Source organism: Eucyclogobius newberryi, unplaced genomic scaffold (assembly GCF_026437365.1).
Source record: "Eucyclogobius newberryi isolate DKJ021-1_F unplaced genomic scaffold, fEucNew1.0.hap1 SCAF_13, whole genome shotgun sequence".
Lineage (NCBI taxonomy): Eukaryota > Metazoa > Chordata > Actinopteri > Gobiiformes > Gobiidae > Eucyclogobius > Eucyclogobius newberryi.
The window spans coordinates 29278456-29297266 of NW_027315757.1; the positions used below are offsets into that span (position 1 = coordinate 29278456).

Below are 18811 nucleotides of genomic sequence, written 5' to 3' on the forward strand. Positions count from 1 at the left end.
TCACAATTAGCTGAGGTTCAAATATTGGGCCATGTCTCCATACTGCAGGATAGACTACATAAAACAAAACAAAAATACACCAACACATTTTAAAACATTTGGAATCCACTTTCATCCATCCTGTTCATTAAAATTGACAGTTCGGCTATTTCAGCCCAAAAGCCTGAATGGGATTCCTCCTGACAGGCACAAATATCCCGACTAAAAGGGGGATGGGAACATGAGTCTTAACATCTAAAGCAGCCAACCAGATTCCCCACTCACTGAATAGATGTAAGAACACGGAGCGGCGAGGGGAGGCGCAACGGCCCCGGAGCTGCAGCTTGTCTATATCCAGGGCTGAGGCGCTCGCTCCTCATTCCCACCAGCGCCTCCACAGAGGAACACGACCTGTGACCACTGCTGCAGGAGGATATCCCAGCACGGACAACTTTCCCGCACACTCGGCCCGCTTTCCACAGGATTTGCTCTTTTGGATTATACAATTGTAGGGCAGGAAAGACCGTGCGTAAAAGAAGGGCAACTGCGTCAGTTTGACTTGTTCTAATAATCCTTTAGTCGAAGGTGAAGGACAAGTGCAATGCGCGTCCAAGCTCTCTGCAGGGATTGTCCCACTTGTCCGAGGAGCTAAGAGCTTTCAAGGAAAGTCCAATGTGAATGTGTCCCTCAGACTTCCAGCCACTTCGTTTTGAGACTGAAACAAGTGCAGAGAGGAGCCGTGCAGCGGGAGCCGCGCTGACACACAGCTTTCTCCCCCTGAGGGGATGGTTGTGGATCCTCTGGGGCGAGGAGCAACTCTTCGGCTCCTACACATCAGTGCCGTTCTCTTGTTCGTGGTTACATCCAACTTAAAAGGAGATGAGAGCCGCAATCTGCTGTTTCCTTGTGTGGACCACGTACCTGCTGCTGGCCGGCGCTGAGGTAAAGTCAGGACCTTTAGCTCGGCTTTATTGGCGCTGCGGTGATTGTGCGGATCAAACTCTGTCACGCGCTGTCGTAACATTAGATTTCATGTATTTCAGTTAGGAACCACGTGAATCAGTTAGTATTCCTTTTTCAAGAATGGGCAGCATTTGAGCTCCAGTTTCCATTAGGGCCAGCGCTGCGCTCCTGGGGGACCTCAGCTTGTGCGCTGCGCACGCATCGCCAAGTTATTTTTGGCTTTTGTGCCAAAATTGTTTGTCGCTCCCAACGCTGTGCAAACGTTTTGGTAAGAGCTTTCATGGGAACTGCTACGGCAAATTAAAAATAGAAAGTGATTCCTGCAGAGTCCCACGGTTGTGTTTTGCTGAGGTGGTCACGACCAGAGACCGCAACAAGTGCAGGACGTGGAGGACGCGTCACTGCGCGTCTCTGTTTTGTCCTGTCCACACTTGTGTCTATGAGACAAGATACTTTAAGAAGAGTTTAAGGGTGATGCTGTTAGTCTTAACGTTTCTGCTGAAACATATAAAAAGAAAGAACAGACAAAATAAAAACAAGTGTCCGTTACAATAAATGGTGTGTTTATTTGTTAAACTGTCACAAAAGGGACATTTCCATCAAAGGTCTGGAGCTCCTCTGCTCTCTCTCGTGCTGAAGTCTTTGGCTGCTGTTGTTCACGCACTGATCTTCTGTGTTGACCCACAAACACACAGCCTTTCACCTGACACATGTCTAACTCCCTCTCTCTGTTTGGTTTCACCCCCGCTTCTCTTTGAAGGAAGTGCAGTTTCCCCAGGAGCTGATCGACAGGCTGGCCAACAGCGAAATCCACAGCATCAGCGACCTCCAGCGGCTACTGGACATTGACTCCGTAGGTAAATTCTGCCTCTTGATACTTTTTACTCTATTTTGCAAGACCACATGCCTTTTAAAGTGGTCAAAAGTACAAATCTTGTTCACAATATAAAAAATGTGATTTGTGCTTGTAAACCAAATGTTCATGTCACTGCAGTATTCATAGTTAAATAATCACTTCATTGTAGGGTGTGAGTTGTCTTAGCTCCCCTCCAGTCAGGGTTGATTAGCTATTTATTTTGAATGCGTATCGTTTCAGCTGCTTTTAAGGCTACAATGATCACAATGACCAAGTACCAGTCCATGTACTGTACACAGATACAGCTGAAGTACACAGGGCGGCATTTCATTAGAGTTCAGTTCTCGGTGGAGCTTTACTGCTGAGGAGCGCTTGTGTCATACTGCTTAAGATGAAGTTACAGGGATGTGTTGGTGCGATAATATGAGCTTTTATTTACACAGGCGGTGGCAGTGTATCACGTGTGTGGAAGCTTTGTTACAAATAGACTCATTCATTGTGTTAAAGGTGCTCTACGTAACTTTTTGGATGAAAGGGCCACCGCTTGCTCGTCTCCACGTCGTTTTACCTCTCGGAATGTTCCATAGGATTAAACTTGTCTATTTTGATGTCGTCACAAGTGATGACACCAGGCCAAGATATGGGTCAGATCTGTGGAGAGGCCGCACACACACACACACACACACACACACACACACACACCAGAAAAGTGACATAACCAGCCCTTTAAGTTTTAGCGTATTAAGTAGACTTATGCTCTGTATTATGCTTTACATAGTTTTAACTGTCTGCTTTTTCGGTGAGTAGTTTATTATCAATCTAATATCAAACGGCATGGTATTCACCCAAAATTGCACCGGGCCTAGCGTAGATCCCCGCTGCGCCCGGAGCACGAGAGGAGGTGTTTATTATTGAATTAAAATGTCTTTCTTCAAACACGGGGAATGTTTTGCAGTGTAACAGTAGTAGGCTGATTATTATTATGAGGGCATAAATCTGTCTGAGGGCCGAGTCGGCGGCTCGAGCGGGCCCGTTAAAAGGCTTTTGACGCCGGCTCCGAGGGTATTTTCAGAGCTTTTGTTGGGGATGGCCAGGACAGTAAAGCTACCAGTATAGAAGAGCAGACCAGGTGAAAGAAAAAGGGCAATTATAAGGGATTGTGGTTACACTGCTAGTTTGTACGCTGGTGTGTGTGTCTGTGTGTGTCTGTGTGTGTGTGTGTGTTGGGATGATAGATGAGATGACCTCGCTGAAGTGCGCAGATGGTTGTCTGGCCCCTGGGGTGCTCCTCTTCTTGCCTTTCGTCTTCGCTCTGGCTGTCTCCCACCTCGGGACCCCCCCCCAGCCCGCCCGCCTGCTCTTATCTCTCTTTCTGAAGGACTTTGACAGAAAAGGGAACCTGACTCTTGGAATGGGCCAGAGAGGTGGAGGAGGGCACTTGATGCTTCTGTGGTCCTGTTACATTTTCCGAACAAAAAATGTATTCCCCCAACTCACTTTGTCCATGTATTTCTTCATTTTAGTGTCATGAGACTGGTTTGGAAGAATGTTAGCCTCGCAATTTCTTGTGCAGCTTCTTTTCAGGCTCTAAGGATTTGTTTGTCAAGGTTTCTAGGTGTAAACAACACCCATTGAACACATTGGAATTGACCATAATTCTCTTGAACAATGGACTTTATATTCTGTCGCTTATCTCTTTTCAAACCTTTGGACAAATACCAATGACCATCACCGTCATGGGTACTGGACCAGACCAAAAAGGAACAGACATTTAGTCAATGTGTACATTTGGATGACCACTGTGTTATGGTTATTGGAAAAAGAAAAGTAGGTGTAAAAGAGGGAAGCGGAGGTCAGTTGGCTTACAGAAAGAGCTAGTCATCCACCCGTCATGAAGGCCTGATTCATGAACCGTCTCCTCTGCGTCCCTCTCTTGTCCCAGCCTGACGACACCCCAGACATGTTTCTATACTTTAGTCATCTGGACATTACACAAGAGGAAAGCTCTGCATTCAGAAATGTTTCCTTACCGGAGTCTTACCTACATTTTCCCCACACCTCGCCTCCTAATCACCCTGATTGCTGTCTCTCCTTATTTTGTGTGCTCTTGGAGAAAAAAAACAACAACATAAAGGTTCTTTTATGGTGCTGAGACAGAACAGTGGAGTCTATAAAGGCCGCCTTTATGCCCTTGTTCTTTTCTCCTGTCAGCTATATAACACGAGCTGTCGTTGTGTGGTCATTCGCAGACCAGTCGAGAAGATAGGTGACGTTTAAGGGCTATTGGATATAGAGAAATGAGGCAGCTGCCACTGTACACTACTGGCACACTGTAAGTTTGTAGGTGCATATAAATGTCACATAGGAATTGGAGACGTGTGTGAATACTGTCTTTAGATATAGGATCTATCCGACTGAAAGACTGATAGCCCGGGTTTTTCAAATGTACTTACCACTTCCCCTGCGCAGCCTTTGCTTTCTGGTTCAGTGGCTGTCTCTAGGCTGCAGGCTACAAAGAATTTCCCCTCAACTCTCACTGAAGTAGCAAATCAAGAGCTCTGAGCCCTACTCGACCTGGGGGAAAAAAAGCCATATAAATGTAAATAAACAACCTATCCTTGGGTAAAGCATGTATAGGTAAAGGAAATCCCTTCAGGTGACTTTGGTCAAGGCACAAAGGAGCAGCAGGAGTGGAATGTGTTTGCTCGCGACCACGCTTTGTTGTGTGGTGTACATAAGGTTTTGCTCTGTTATGGAGGATAATGAGAGCAGTTTGCATAGCAGCGAGTGCAGTGTTTATGTCAAGTGCACCGCGTTGTGCAGATGCATGGGCGGGTATGGCCGTACCGACAGACAAGGTAGATCCACCCACTTAGCAAACACTGTGACTCTGCTCTTAGGGAAAGGGCAGTATCCTTAGAGAACAAGTTTATCGTTTTATTGCTGCACTAGCACTCTTTTCATGTAATATTCTGGGCGTGGACCAAAACAAGCCGGTGTTATCAGATGACCATGTCTGTGCTAAAGCTGAGCTGGCTGTATTTTGGTTAGGACTTGGAGAGACTTACACTGTGCGTTAAAAAAAAACACCCTTTTCTGAGCCATTGAACAATTTAAAAAAGTAAACATTTGGGTCTAAAATGAGAGGCACACAACCGCTAATTAAGCACTGGGATGACGATGGCAGAGCACCACCTGCTAAATGACCCCGCTAGTTATTTGTGCGCCTGTAAGGGCTGGCTGTTTTTTTAAACGGCTGACTCACCTGCAGGTTCACCCAAATAAGTGTTCTACAAAGCTCACAATTATGCTCTGAACTGTTTACCTCGGCTTGTGACATCATCAGCAGTTTCTTTTGCATGGGGCGCTATAAGGCCACCATCGGGTCCTTAGGGACTCAAAGCATGTGTTTCGACATGGGAGGAAGTGTGTGTCTCATTAGCGTAACCAACAGTAGTTCGAGAAGCTGCATAAAACATCAATAGGGGGATCATATGCTGTCTGGTGAGGCCTGGCACGCCGCCCACAGAGTCATTTGAACACAGTTACAGTCTCAGATTTATAGGTCAAATTAAAAATAGTCTGTCTGCGTTTATTGCATTTGTGACATTATTAACATGGCTGCCTTCTGTTTTGGTGAGGTGCGGGAAACGATGTCATCGAGGAGCCCAAGCGTCACAAGCAACATTTCATCCATCATAAAAACTATTCCCGTCACCATGGTTACTTCAACGAACTGAAGAGCTCCCAGCTTCACAGTCGACGCAAAAGGAGCATCGGTAGGTGTTACAAAAAGAAAAGAAAAGTGCAGAGTAATGATAATAGCTGTATACTTCAACGCAGTGACATAATGGTCTTAAAATAGCTACTCTTCTTAAATATCCCCCCCGTGAGATGAAACCGATCATTTCGCGCTAATTTCAAGCTAGGCTAATAGTTTGCGGCTTGTGTTTAGCTTTTATCCGGATAAAAGCGACTGTAATGAAGACACTCATTCAGTTTTTATAGCTCCCCAAACAGCCCCGAGACCTGCTGCATGAGGTTGATGAGGACGTCTGACATAAAGCTTTTTAATTGGCCCGAGGGCTTTTAGATCTTAGACACGCGTCAGGGGAGAGCTATATCCTTGAGCGTGGAAATTCCAGGCATTCAAGAGTTCAAGTTGCAGCGTGTCACGGCCTCAGCAGCAGATTTCTCCATAAAACGCAGCGCAGTGTGATATCTGATTGTGGCATGTTAGGAGACATCGCTCATAGTCAGCGCAGGATTTACTCGCATGTGTTTTCGTAGCAGTAAAAGAACATTCTGAACACATATTATTTTTATTGGATAGCGTAAATTAACGCACTCATCGGAGACACTTGAGAGGCTTTAGTCGGCCGCAAATGTCCGCCCCCTTCGCTTTTCTGTGCCCGCAAGGGTCAAAGGGCATCATTAGATTTCCCACAGGCCGACATAGTAAAGGTTCTCTGGTCCGGTCACACTGCATTAACCTCGCTGAAAGCTCTGAACAAAGGAGAAGTCTTTTGCTAGCTGACTAAGTTGATCCCCAAGCTGCTTAGCTGATATGGAACGTTTTTGTAGAGCCTCTTAGCAGCCCAGGGAGATAAGGTGTGATTTGAGGTTAGACCACAAAATCTTCACATCAAGCGAGTCATCAAAAATTAATCAGTATTGGAATGCGTAAGAGAGTGGGGGGGGGGGGGGGGGGGGGGGGGGGGGACTAACTAACTATTATGGACTAACTGAGTGATTTTGTTGTTCTTGTTTTGTTGTTCTTGTTACAGTGGAGGAGGCGGTTCCGGCGGTGTGCAAGACCCGGACAGTTATCTATGAAATCCCCAGGAGCCAGGTGGACCCAACAGCGGCCAACTTCCTGATATGGCCGCCCTGCGTGGAGGTGAAAAGGTGCACGGGCTGCTGCAACACCAGTAACATGCGCTGCCATCCTTCACGCAAGCACCACCGCACAGTAAAGGTGAATAAACGAAAGGGTTTTGACATGAAACGTTGCATTAGACAATTATAGCTCAAATGGCAAAATGTAAATATAGGCTGCGTCCCAAAATAGGAGTGGGAGGAAGTACTTTAATTGCTCTATAGTTATATCTTCCTTCACTGTCTTAGAGCAATATCTGCTTCCCTCAATAGCTCTGTCTATGGTGCGCAAAGTATGTGCTCATGGAAACCCCCCTTTTTTGTTTGACTTAGTTGGCAAAAAATATTTCTTTATCATTTTTAGGTAAGGCAAGTTTATTCGTAAAGAACAATTTGTACTAATTCAAAGTGCTTTATATAACAGGAAAATAATGATTACAAAATGTACTTTCAATGAGAAGAATGTAGATACAATCCTTTGAGTCATACGCGCAGCTATGTTTTTAGCCCCGATTTGAACTTCTGAGTCTGAGTGGAGGCCTGACTCACATCTACAGGAAGACTCATCCAGATTTTAGCGGCATAAAACTTCATTAAATTGCAATTATTCATATTTGGATATTGTTTGAGCTTCTAATCTGAGTGGTTGAATTGTCTCATGCAACAAATTTTGGGGTTTAAATAAGATACAAGACACTTTTTTCCATGATAAATTGGTTATTTGTCGGTGTTTGCTTATCAGTGGCCTTGCTGTATTTGAAATGTCTGGGAATCAGTTGCATCATGAAGCTGTAATGTGTTTGACAGACTAAATAATGGGTTGGTCGCTGGAGAAGCGAGCATGTAGACCTCACACATACACACATATAACTCTAGATGGATTACTCACACTCGGCGTCAGTGGCGTCCAGCACTGTCAGTCTGAGCAGGTGAGTAAATCACAAGTCAAGGCTGGGTCAGTGTGTCTGCCTCCCGTCACTCCCTGCGTGTCATTCACTCGCACCTGTCTGAAACACTGCAGCAAGTCGACAGGAAAACTATGCCTACAGTTAAGCAGTTTATTAGTTCTTCAGAAATCAAAAAGAAAGCATTCAGTAAAGATACAGTATATATAAAGAAAAAGTGTGCCTATACATCAGGGGTGGCCAAACTTTTTTCACTGAGGGCCGCATTTTGAAACTAATACGGGGCAAAGGGCCACAAAAACACCCTGACAATATTGAATTTGTTGAATGACAAAGTGATTCATTCAAAATTTTGCATTTGACATAGTTTGGATGAGCCTCCACACCTTTAATAAGACTGGGAACATTAATATTAGGTTGGTATAACATCAAAATACTTAATCTTTCCAATTTTACAGTAAAACCTACTGCTTCTTGTTGTTTGGATCAACTTAGCAGGAAGCAGGAGGGTCAACAAAAATGTGTCTAAGGGCCGCATTTGGCCCCCGGGCCGTAGTTTGGACATGCCTGCATTACATGTTCTAGTACTTTCATAATTTATATTTCTTACTTTGTTATTATTGAATTATTTCCACTTATTATTGAATTATTTCCACTTATCTTTATGGATTTCAGAGTGATGGAAAAATCAGGACTTTTGCTATTAACAATTCTAAACAAAATCTTTTAATTGGTGAAAAACTTTCAAAATGGCAGCCATGTCAGAAAAAGCTTTGCCCTCATCCAAAATAGACGTGCGTTGGTTGTTATCTCCTGTGCAAATATTCAAAGCGATCTTCGAGAAAGTGTTTTGAAACAGTAGTAGAATTCAGACATGCTCAGCACTTTGTTAAGGTCAGCCTGGTCACTATGGGAACCAAAACACAACCTCACGACACCCAATAGCAACATTATTTCCGTCCACTGCGCTGCAACTTGGCCCCCTCCTTGGAATGAACCCAAATAGTGGCCACCACACCTCCGCTGCTGCCCCCCTCCTGCCTCTCCTTCCATTACAGCCAATCAGCGCCGTCTCTCTTCATCACTCTATCCCGCGTTGGGCTGCTGGCCAGGGCTCAAGGGGAGCACGGGGGAGGAAGAGATTGTTGGCACCCTCATCTGGGACATCTGCTGAGGGGTCTGATCCGCGAGAAGGGGTAGTCCGGCCAGTCCACTAAGCAGGGCCCGAGAGAAGTGCCCCTTGTGTCCGCGGTCGGTCCGATTGTCACTTATTGCCCGGGACATTTCTAGCTCTTTGGTATTTGCTCGGCTCGGTGACTATTTTCAGAAAAAGGTTGAGAACAATTGATGCACCGTTAACTCCAAAACACGTCCTTCTGCTCTGGATCACAGCGAACAGTATTTAATCTGTATTTACAGTAGTGGCTGCCAGCACGTGCATGGCTGTGTTTGGAACAGGGCAACTAAGTAATAAAGACGGCCGCCTGCTTCCCTTCATAACACTTAATGGCAGTGCAGGTGACTGTTGTTTGTCCAGCCTTGGATTTGGTTTCCTGTGCTCTCTGTTGTTACATATACAAGGAGACTCCATATTAGTTGTTGTACTTAGCCCTCAGATGTTGAATGTAAATGTTTGTCTTGATGCTTGATTTAGTCTTGGGTGCGTCCATGAAAGCCGGTCTGATCTTGGCGAAACCGTGTATAAATGGAGAACGTTTCATTTCGAAAGGCATCTGATGTATCGCACACAGTTGCATGTTTCGCTTGGGCCTCAAACCGTGTACAGTCTTACCACACGCAACGCCTTTTGTTAGTGCGACTTGGACAACAACAGCAATAAAACTGTTATCTGTTGTATCACCTGCTCCATATAAAAAGAGCCCTTTGGATTAGACCTTTTTTTCCATGTCCAGATTATAAGTAGTGACACTGCATTGCATGACTTTGAATTGGCTCGCAAACTGTCTACCCACTGGCATCAATAAGACCTCTGTCATTTATGCAGAGAGCACAGATGGAGACAGTAAACCCAGATTCAACTATTCCTGGAATGCCATGTGACTCATCAGTGTCCCCCTTCTTTATGATGCTCGGAGGGCAAAATGCACAGACTTGACATGGACCCTAAGGCGTCCCGGGATGGGCTGGTTTGAGGGGGGGGTGGGGGGGTTGTTTTGTGGGTGTTGTGTCTTGTCCATGTGGTCGCACCCGCGGGCCAAGGCGCAGAATCGCTTCAATAAGGGTCATTTTGTTAGCTGAGGCTTTGCTCGGGTCAAACAGTGTGAGACCGAAACATTGTGTCATGCCAAGTGTTCCTGCGAGGAGCCAGACTGAATAGAGCTCCAGTTTGCACTACTGTTTATTAAAAGGCTAAAAATGTCACCGCCTTGCCCCGAGACGGTCTTGTTTTGCTTGTGCTGGCCAAGGGATGGGAAAAGAACACTTTGGTTGTGTGCCTTTCCAGCTCATGCCTCTATCCAGTTGTCCACATACAGCATCATTCATTTATTTTGCTTTTTCTTGGTCTTCCCCCCCCCCCCATTTTATTGCTGCAGACATGTGACAAGTCGGTGCGGGTTGTGTTACTGTAGTAGCCTGCCCTGTTCACTGGCGGGGCAATAAAATGGCAACTTTAAAGTAGGACTTGCCCCAGGGAGTCGCCGAGCAGATCCCTGAAGTGAAAATCTCTCGTTCTTTTGTTTCTTTCACTCGCTTCATGTCCCACTATTTGTTTTTTATCCAAAGCCTGTTTGTGTGCATCTAGGTTAAGGGAGATACAGTATTTTTGAGTACACATAGAAGTGAACGCAAGCCACGCAGGGTTAAATTGGTTGATAAAAATATGTTTGTCAGAAAGCTGAAAACAGATTAGACCAGTTGATTGAATTCTGGGACTCTCTCATCGCAGCATTCCTTTGGCTCCGCCCCCCCCCACCCGTCCCGTCCCGATTGCCCCTACACACCCCCACCTCCTTCTCTCTCACACACACACACACACACACACGCTTGCACTCTGTGTGACTCCAAATCCACTCCCCAGATCACAGCATCTCAGCTCTCCCCTTTCCATCAAAATACTTCTTTGACGTTTCTTCTCATTCCGATATTAAAAAATGTGCCCTTTTATCGCACACGTCTGGCAAATCATTTTGAGCACTTCCAGGATTATGCTAGCGCAAATGGGGTATGTGACTAACTACTCCCCAAAGACCCCCCAAAATACATATCCATTTGCATTTACCTAAAGTATTATTCCATTGCTAAAGCTGCCGTGTTTGCTCTTCCAATGGGGCTGAGTAAACAGGTTGTGACACAGAATAGAGCTGTCATTTATCCTTAACTCATTGAGACAGTAGCTTCTGCAATGCACTGACTTGGCAAAGAGATACCCATATATTAAGAATTGCTTGGTAAGTAAATCCTGTCAAAACACTTTTTTTTTAAACTTAGTGCATCAGTCTTATACTTACCTATTGCATGCAAGTTCAGTTGCCAAACTACATCTAAACTTACGGACTATTTATAATGCTACTACTAGAGTTTGTAGTAGAAGTGAAATCTACACCATGTATTAGTCAGCAGTACGTGCAGCGACTGTGGACTCAAGTGCAGTTCAGTATTTTTAAGTGAAGGGAGAGGCAGCTCATTTGAAAATAGACATATTTACCTATAAGTGGGATAAATATGCCAAGCGATATATGCGATACCTTATCTAGATGATTCACTACAGCTAAACCTGTTTTGTTCTATTGTTTTCTCTCTTTTTCTCCGTTTTAAATTACAAAAAAATAAAAGAACACAGAATACAAACATTTTTTACATAGTCCTAAACATCTATATTCATCCAATTTGGTGAAAGTGAAATTTGTCCATTTTAAAATTCGAGTAACGGCCGCGCTCCAAAGGTATCCACGCATTGTGTCCACCGCAGGAGTTTTGAGTCTAACAATTTCCCCACAAATCCTTCCTGCCAGAGAACCACGCCTGCACCGCCTCAACACACTGGCCCGATTTAATCAGCGCCGCGTAAATTGCGATTCACTTTTCCATCATTACCTTTCGCTGCTTCTGACGGAGGTTTATTTTGAACGCACATCTGTAGCGACCGTACAAGGACATTGTTTACCCACAGCGGGCCGGTGGTGAGTGGTGGATACGGACAAATGAAGTGTCAATGCTTTCCGGATCAAAGGCAGGAGCAGAGTGAGTGAGACCAGACGGACACAGCCACGCTTTATATTGGACTTTTCTCAACCCCAAAAAGCGGTAGCGGAGACCCCCTTCACGCCGCCGCCCCGCCCCTCGACGACTGCGGTTTCTGTGGGCCCGTGACTTAAGGGGTGTTTCATAAATAAGACGACGCAACGGTGATACAGTGAACGTTTAATTTATGATCTATGGATGACATGGGGTAAGAGCGGGTTGAGTTTTGGAGTGGGGGGGTTACATGAGAACGCGGCGGCCTCGCTTGTTTGAAGTGGCTCTTATTGCAGCTGTGAATTATTTTCCCTTTGATTTCCTTTTCTTCTAACTGTTGGATGAAGAAGGGATTCACATCGCAGGGGTTGGCCGGGTGGGTCACAGAGGACCATGGGAGCGGCTCCATGAAAAAATATTTAAAAAAAACTGCTGAGTTTGAGTCCCTGCAACGCCGGCTGGAATTTATCAGTGCAGCGCCAGTTCAGGAAAAGCCGGGACACTGTTTTGAGTTGAAAATCCAAAATGTAATGAGCTGCAGATTGTCACGTTTGATTCATTGGTTTAACATTTATCCAGTTCACATGAAATGAAAAATACATACAAACTAGATTATCATTTGAACAGTAATTAATACACCGAAAATCATATAAATAGGGCAGAATTTGATGTTTCCTCAATGGTTTTTGAATGGTCTGGATCTAAAGCAGCACTAGCATAAAGCAACATGGTACAACATAAAGAAACTACTATTATTTTGCGTTGGAAATTACATTATTGTCTAAAAAAAGAGTGTTTTTTATCATCAGGAATCAGGAATTCAAATTTGCATCAAGCCTTTCTTAATAACAACCCCATTTCAGTGAAGATATCGCTGCCAGAGTTTATTTTTTTGTATTGAGTGCAGTGAAATCCTTGCACGTATCATACATCTGAACTGCCTGGAGAACAGCATTAAATAATACTTCTTTTTTTTTCAACATTTTTGGACGTGGAGGTGGAATAGCACATTTCCTCCTCCTCGATCCTCTGACTTCATCGCCGCGCTCGCTTCCCTGGAGTCTTATTGTCTGTTTTGTGAAATCGCTATTCACTCCCGCTTTTACAAGATCCTCATTTTTCTGCAACACTTCCATCTCCCACTCTTTAATTTCTCTTCACTGTCAGCCTCTGCAATTTACTCTCAATAACCCCCAAGTCTGTCATTACTTCAAGCTCTCTTTTCAATCCAGTATCTTTACGGTTGATCTCGACTCTTAACGCAGGTGCAAATTTTATGTTTCGGAGGATAAAACGGATGATTACGCTAATTAAATTAAACTTTCTTTCAATTCTCCAGTATTCCGAAGCGCAAACTTGCTGCATATTTGCTTTCACTTCCTCCGCGGCGTGCTGTGTGGACATCCCCGTTCTCCTTTTGTGTTTTCCTTGGAAGACCGATGTTCCCGTTCCATCGCACTATCGTCATCTGCGCAAAAGGGAATTCCCAATTAATCCAACCCGGACGAAAAGAAAGGGAGGTTTGCACTTCCCGAACCCCCACTTGGCCCCTCCACTCCAAGACTCGAGCGCCATCTTTTAAGTGATTTACACAAAGGCTTCACATGGGGTCTCTTTCATATGTATGCGAGAAGTCAATGACTACACGTTCGTACTGAGTGTAGTTCAAAATGTCATTGCTCAAAACAGGAAGTTGCTTATGTGAAAACGTCAGACAAATAGCACAGGATTGCTTCATGTGTCTATTGAATGTTTTTCAGTGTTTTTTAAAGCTTATGAATCTAAACAGAGAGAAACTGCTGGGCGTCTCGTCGAGGAGCCCCACCACATTGATCTCGCTGTCACTGTTTGTTTGTCAGATCATTAAAGAGACACAAAGACTCATAATAGCCGACAGTTTTAGCCTAGCGTCCAGCTTCAGAATGGCACAGTAAGACGGATGGTTTTTCGATCTATTTGTCAACGATGGCAGCGAACGCCAAGCGACCGTTCGACGTTTTATTTCTATCGTCCATAACTAAGTCCATAAGTGTTTTGTTATATTTGTGTAGTTTTTGTCTCGTCACTAGTCAAATTTGTTGTTTTCTCAATTCATTAGCATTGGACCGTCGTAGCATTGGAATTGAAAAGTAAAAAAAAGTGTAAATTGTTAAAAGATACTTTTACGGCTTGATCTGACGATGTGTTACTCTTTTAAAATTGTCGTTTATTCCAGTGTAGCTAGACTATTTGGGGCTTTACGTCATGTTTTAGGCTAATGTGGTTGCCTCAGTGTTCAAAATGAGATCTAAGGCTGCACAACATTGGAAATTATTGGGATATGACTTTTAAATACTACAATATCAGTACAATATTTGCTATTGACACAATCATTTCTGTATGTATAAGTCAAAATAAAAACGTAATAACGACAAATCTGCAACTAAATCAAGGCCAATTTAAGCTGAAAAAGGGAAATCATGAATAAAAACAGCCATTTAAAAAGTTTTCATTTTAAAAACAGTACATTTCTGGAGGACCTTGGTGTTATTGCGATATATTTAGTACAGTATTGATACTTTTCCGATACATTGTGCCGCCCTAATGAGAAATGTCAATATTCTATGCTTAGTTAACGGTGATTACGTCAATTATAGAGACCTGCTTTACTGAAGTCTTCTCGATAAGTAACAATAAACTACACGTTAGTCTTTTATCTCTCTTTATCTGCCCTGTCAGCATTAGTGTAACAAATCTCCCCAATAGGTAACCGTGCGTGTTAATGTTAATAAGCGGTCGATGCTCCGTCGTCCTCGTCTCTGTGTTTGCACCGTCACACACACTATTTAATGAGGCCCTCCACCTTCCTGCTCCGGGACCCTTTTCCCCCTCTCGCTGCGAGTGTCCTGGAGCGATAAGAACAAGCAGACACTATTGTCATCTGTTTGCTCGCTGCATACCTCTTCTTGCTTACTTACACTCTTCATTCGCCCATCTTTCCTTTCCCCTCTGTCCTCTTCGGAAGTGTTTTGAAGTGCGGGTCAAGCCTTCTGTTTTTGACACGACGCAGATCCAACTTTTTTCTATCAGACTAGGACTGGTATGTTCGTTCTTCGGGCATGACTAATTTGCTATCCTGCAGCGAGTGTTGGCAGTGCTCCACCTGAGGATAGAGCAAAGAAATGCCGCCCTTAAACTTCTTCTGGCCCCTGGGTGCTTCGGATGTCGACAAAAACGTGTTGTTCATAACGCCGGACAGCTCTGAGAGATTGTGGACCAATATCCTATCTCGTGATGCCGGGGATATTGTTTCTGTAAGGCCTCGGGGGGGATAGGGGCTGTTGGCCACCCTTTGACACCACGATCAGAGAACAAAATGTATAGAGCACCTGCGTTACATAAGAGAATGATCTTAACCTCCAAGCAACCTTTTCCTTTTTCAGCTTTCGGGCCAGCTTGGATCAGCATAATGCAGGGGAATCACACCTGCTAGTTTTGACATGCTACTGGAAGTCGGGTTTATTATGTTCAGTTGAAAGGGTTTGACGGTGTTTAGTTGGAAGATCATTTGAAGTGTTACGTACATGGCAGCATTAGAGGTACAGTGCCATTATCAGTCAATGAAACGTGATTACATTTAAAGGTGAACTATGTGACAGTCCGTGGAGATGTTATTGCTTTGACTGGAGTGTTCCACAGCATTTTAATGTATTTATCCCCATGAAGACAAGAAGGTGACGCCCCGAGCACAACCGTCTCATTTATAAAACGTAAAACACGGACTTCTCACTAAAAGTGTGCGTAGGGATTAAACACAAACCTTCAAATCCTTCCTCTGAGTTGCTCCCGTCTCGCCTCTCTCAGCACTTTCTGAGTTTTCTGGACTGGGCCGTTCAGTTCTTTGTAAAGTTGTAATTTGCTTGGTCACAAACTTAACATTTCAAATATACAATAGGTATTTTTGAGCAATAAAAACACAAGTAATTCAATAAATGCAAAGATGTGTAGGTTCAATGCGATCTTGTGGAACACTCAAAACATTAGCATTGATCGTTCTGGGTTCATGTTACCTTCTTCTGTTCCTTCAGTTGTACTGAATTTTCAATTGCTACACACCTGAAGATTTATATTATGCCACACAATTCAAACACCACAGCACACTTTCCTGATATCGCCCACAAAAGTGCCATCGGTCACAGTGTTTGTAGATCTTTGTATCACTATCTCTAACCTGTCCTGTGTTCCCTCAGGTGGCCAAAGTGGAATACGTGAGGAGAAGACCCAAGCTGAAGGAGGTCTTTGTCCGGTTAGAAGACCACCTGGAGTGCATGTGCACGTCGCAGCATCACGTCATGGAGCACTCAGAAGCAGACACAGGTGAATGCCAGCCCTCCATTTGACGAACACGACCTGTTTAAGCAGTATGTCGCCTATTATCATTATGAATCACTGCGGTTTAACAGGAGTGCACCCCATAAAGCCTGGCAGAGTAGTTAGCTTTCTTTCTGTCTGTTTCTCTGGCAAGTGTGCAACTTTTTGACTTGAAAACTGAAACTGTCCAGCTCATCAAAAAACGACTCAAAAACCTTCTCCTGAAATCACATTGCAGTAATACAATCAGACTTAAAGGTGCACTATGTAACTTTTCTGTTGGGGAGTTTGGCACCTGCTCGTCATCGCGGAGATGTTATCAAACGGTTTTACAAAGTGTTTTTTTTGTATTGTTTTAACTTGATGTGAATGCAAAGTTGTTTGTTTAATTCCGTATTGTAGAACGTTCAAGGCAAAGCCAAAACATACAAGCAGGTGGTGGCGTACGCTTTACCTGAAAAAATGGACTGTGCACCTTTAAGTGCAATTGCATCACCGACCGCATCGCCACTGTGTACTTTTAGTCGAATACAAGCTTAGGAAACGTGTTCTATTCCTGTGATTTCACATTTGATACAGTTATAGCTCCAATTGTCACCCGTCTCGTGTTCCAAGTCACCGTGCTCCTTTATTACTCGTGACATCTATCCTCCTGTCTGGCCTTTCGCACTCGATGACCTCTACCTGTAACTGCCTCGAACTCTTCTTGTGTGTTTGTGTGTGTTTGTGTGTGTGTGTGTGTGTGTGTGTGTGTGTGTGTGTGCGTGTGCGTGTGTGTGTGTGTGTGTGTGCGTGTGTGTGTGTGTGAGGTGCAAATGTGTCCGAGAGTGCGTTTCACTTATGGCTGGGTGTCCAAAGGCTGCTTGGCATGACAGCAGGCTATTTGATCTCGAGCCCTTCTCCCTCACACTGAGCTGATAAGACTTTAGCTGCCGGCAGATAAGGCTTAAGTATTTATTATGTGTGCTATCTCTGCGCTTTTGTTCCATTTCTGCTCCATAAACCCTGGCTCTTTACTTGTAACTACATTCTTACTCCCCCTTTTCCCTTGTTTCCAGGCCCTCGTAGGGTTAAAAGTAAAAAGAGGAAAAATAAAAAGCCAAAAGCCAGCAAGGACTTATTCGCAACGTAATAAAAGTTGTTGCCCAAAGCCCACTGGAGCGCTGTAAGGGGAACAGGTATGGTTACTGAGCACGGCGGGGACCTTTCACCTTTGGCACTTGTTAATTTGAACCAATCAGGGCACAGGGCAATGAGACCAATCACAGCCAAACCGGTGTGAGAGGAGGAGTGCTGCATGAGAACCCGTTTGATCACCGCTCAACGCCAGTCGGCACCATCACAATTGTGTCACTCATAATAAGGCTGCATGCACTGAAATCCACACTGCATCTTCACAAATATTGATGGTCAAAACTGAAAATGGTGTTTAAGTCTAATGAGTAAGGTCAAAAAAAAAACTATTCATTTTAATGCATGATTGGGATTGTGGCACATTTCACTATTTTCCTTTTGTTTTCCATGGACATGTCGGCAAACGTGTCTGATGTTGTTTCATTCTTCTCAACAGAGGACGTGAGGTGAGACCAATCAGACGGAGGAGCTTCGGCATCGGGGCGCCGACAGGAAGAGGACGGGAGGACCGCCGTGCCACCTCTGCTTCAAATCCTGTAAAGCCAAGAGACTATGAAACAGACAAGAAATCCAGAAGATGCCAAAGGTGCTTTAAAAAAAAAAACAACAAAAAAAAGAACTACGATGAGGACTTCCTTGTGTTATGGGCCACTGTTACACTCAGCTGCGCCGGCGGAAGCGAGAGAGAGTCGCGCCGTGAGCTGAACACGCAACGAGAACAAGTCTGGATGGACATTTGAACAGACTTCTTTTGAACCAGACGGTGGATCAAGAGGAAAATGTGAGAATGCGTTGCTTGGAGTGGGACACGGTGGTGGACAACCTCCAACCGGGCGACATAAAAGGGCTGTTTTAAAGACTTGAACGGGACAAAAGAATACAACAAGAGAACTGTGGGAGAAATGTTTTGTTTTTAAAGACTCTAAAAGGAGCGCCAAACATTTCCCCAAAACAGCAGCCGCCTTTGATAGTCGCTCGCTCTCTGTTCAGCTAAATCTTTAAAAAAAAAAACGAAAAAACAACAGAAGACGCACCGCTTCTTATAAACTATTTATACGTGTGGACATGTGTTTTTTGTTTCTTCCAGTACAAACGGAAATGTGAGATGTCATATTTTTGGAGACGTGCATGAACTTCAGTGTGCTCTACTTCTCTGCAATGTCACAATCTGAAAAGTGTCATTTTGTATTCTGTTTCTTATTGTATTACACTAATGAGCGATGCATTGATGTCCGGAGTTGTAAATGGTTTGGATGTGCGACACGAGTTGGAGATGTGAGTGTCAGGAAGATGCTTTATTTTTGTTATAAAATATATTATGCTTACTAATATCTGTAAACAATTGTTCTCTTTTGTCACAGTTCTGTCCGGTGCTTTTTAGTCTTAAACCACATTGGGAAAACTGGTGCAATATCACGCAATATCACATAGAAAACAGACAAATTATGCAAAAAAACAACTGAATGCGCACACGTTAAATAGAAGTTCTCTGGCGCGACCGTTCACACCGCGCACGTCCGAAAGCGGGTGACACGTCCGTTCATTTGGT

At 44.2% G+C, this 18811-nt stretch overlaps 1 protein-coding gene across 2 annotated transcripts; it reads left to right on the forward strand.

Annotated features, from left to right (window-relative positions):
* Positions 1-355: 355 nt before the first annotated feature.
* Positions 356-18591, forward strand: pdgfab (platelet-derived growth factor alpha polypeptide b). Of its 2 annotated transcripts, XM_072443333.1 has the most exons (7): positions 356-921; positions 1703-1799; positions 5440-5577; positions 6586-6776; positions 16008-16134; positions 17187-17306; positions 17699-18591. In XM_072443333.1, the coding sequence occupies exons 1-6, from the start codon at positions 859-861 to the stop codon at positions 17258-17260; spliced, it is 690 nt and encodes a 229-aa protein (XP_072299434.1). In that variant the 5' UTR covers positions 356-858; the 3' UTR covers positions 17261-17306; positions 17699-18591. The 2 variants fall into 2 exon arrangements, with proteins under 2 accessions (XP_072299434.1, XP_072299435.1); XM_072443334.1 differs by lacking the exon at positions 17187-17306 and having other exon boundaries at positions 357-921.
* Positions 18592-18811: the final 220 nt, after the last annotated feature.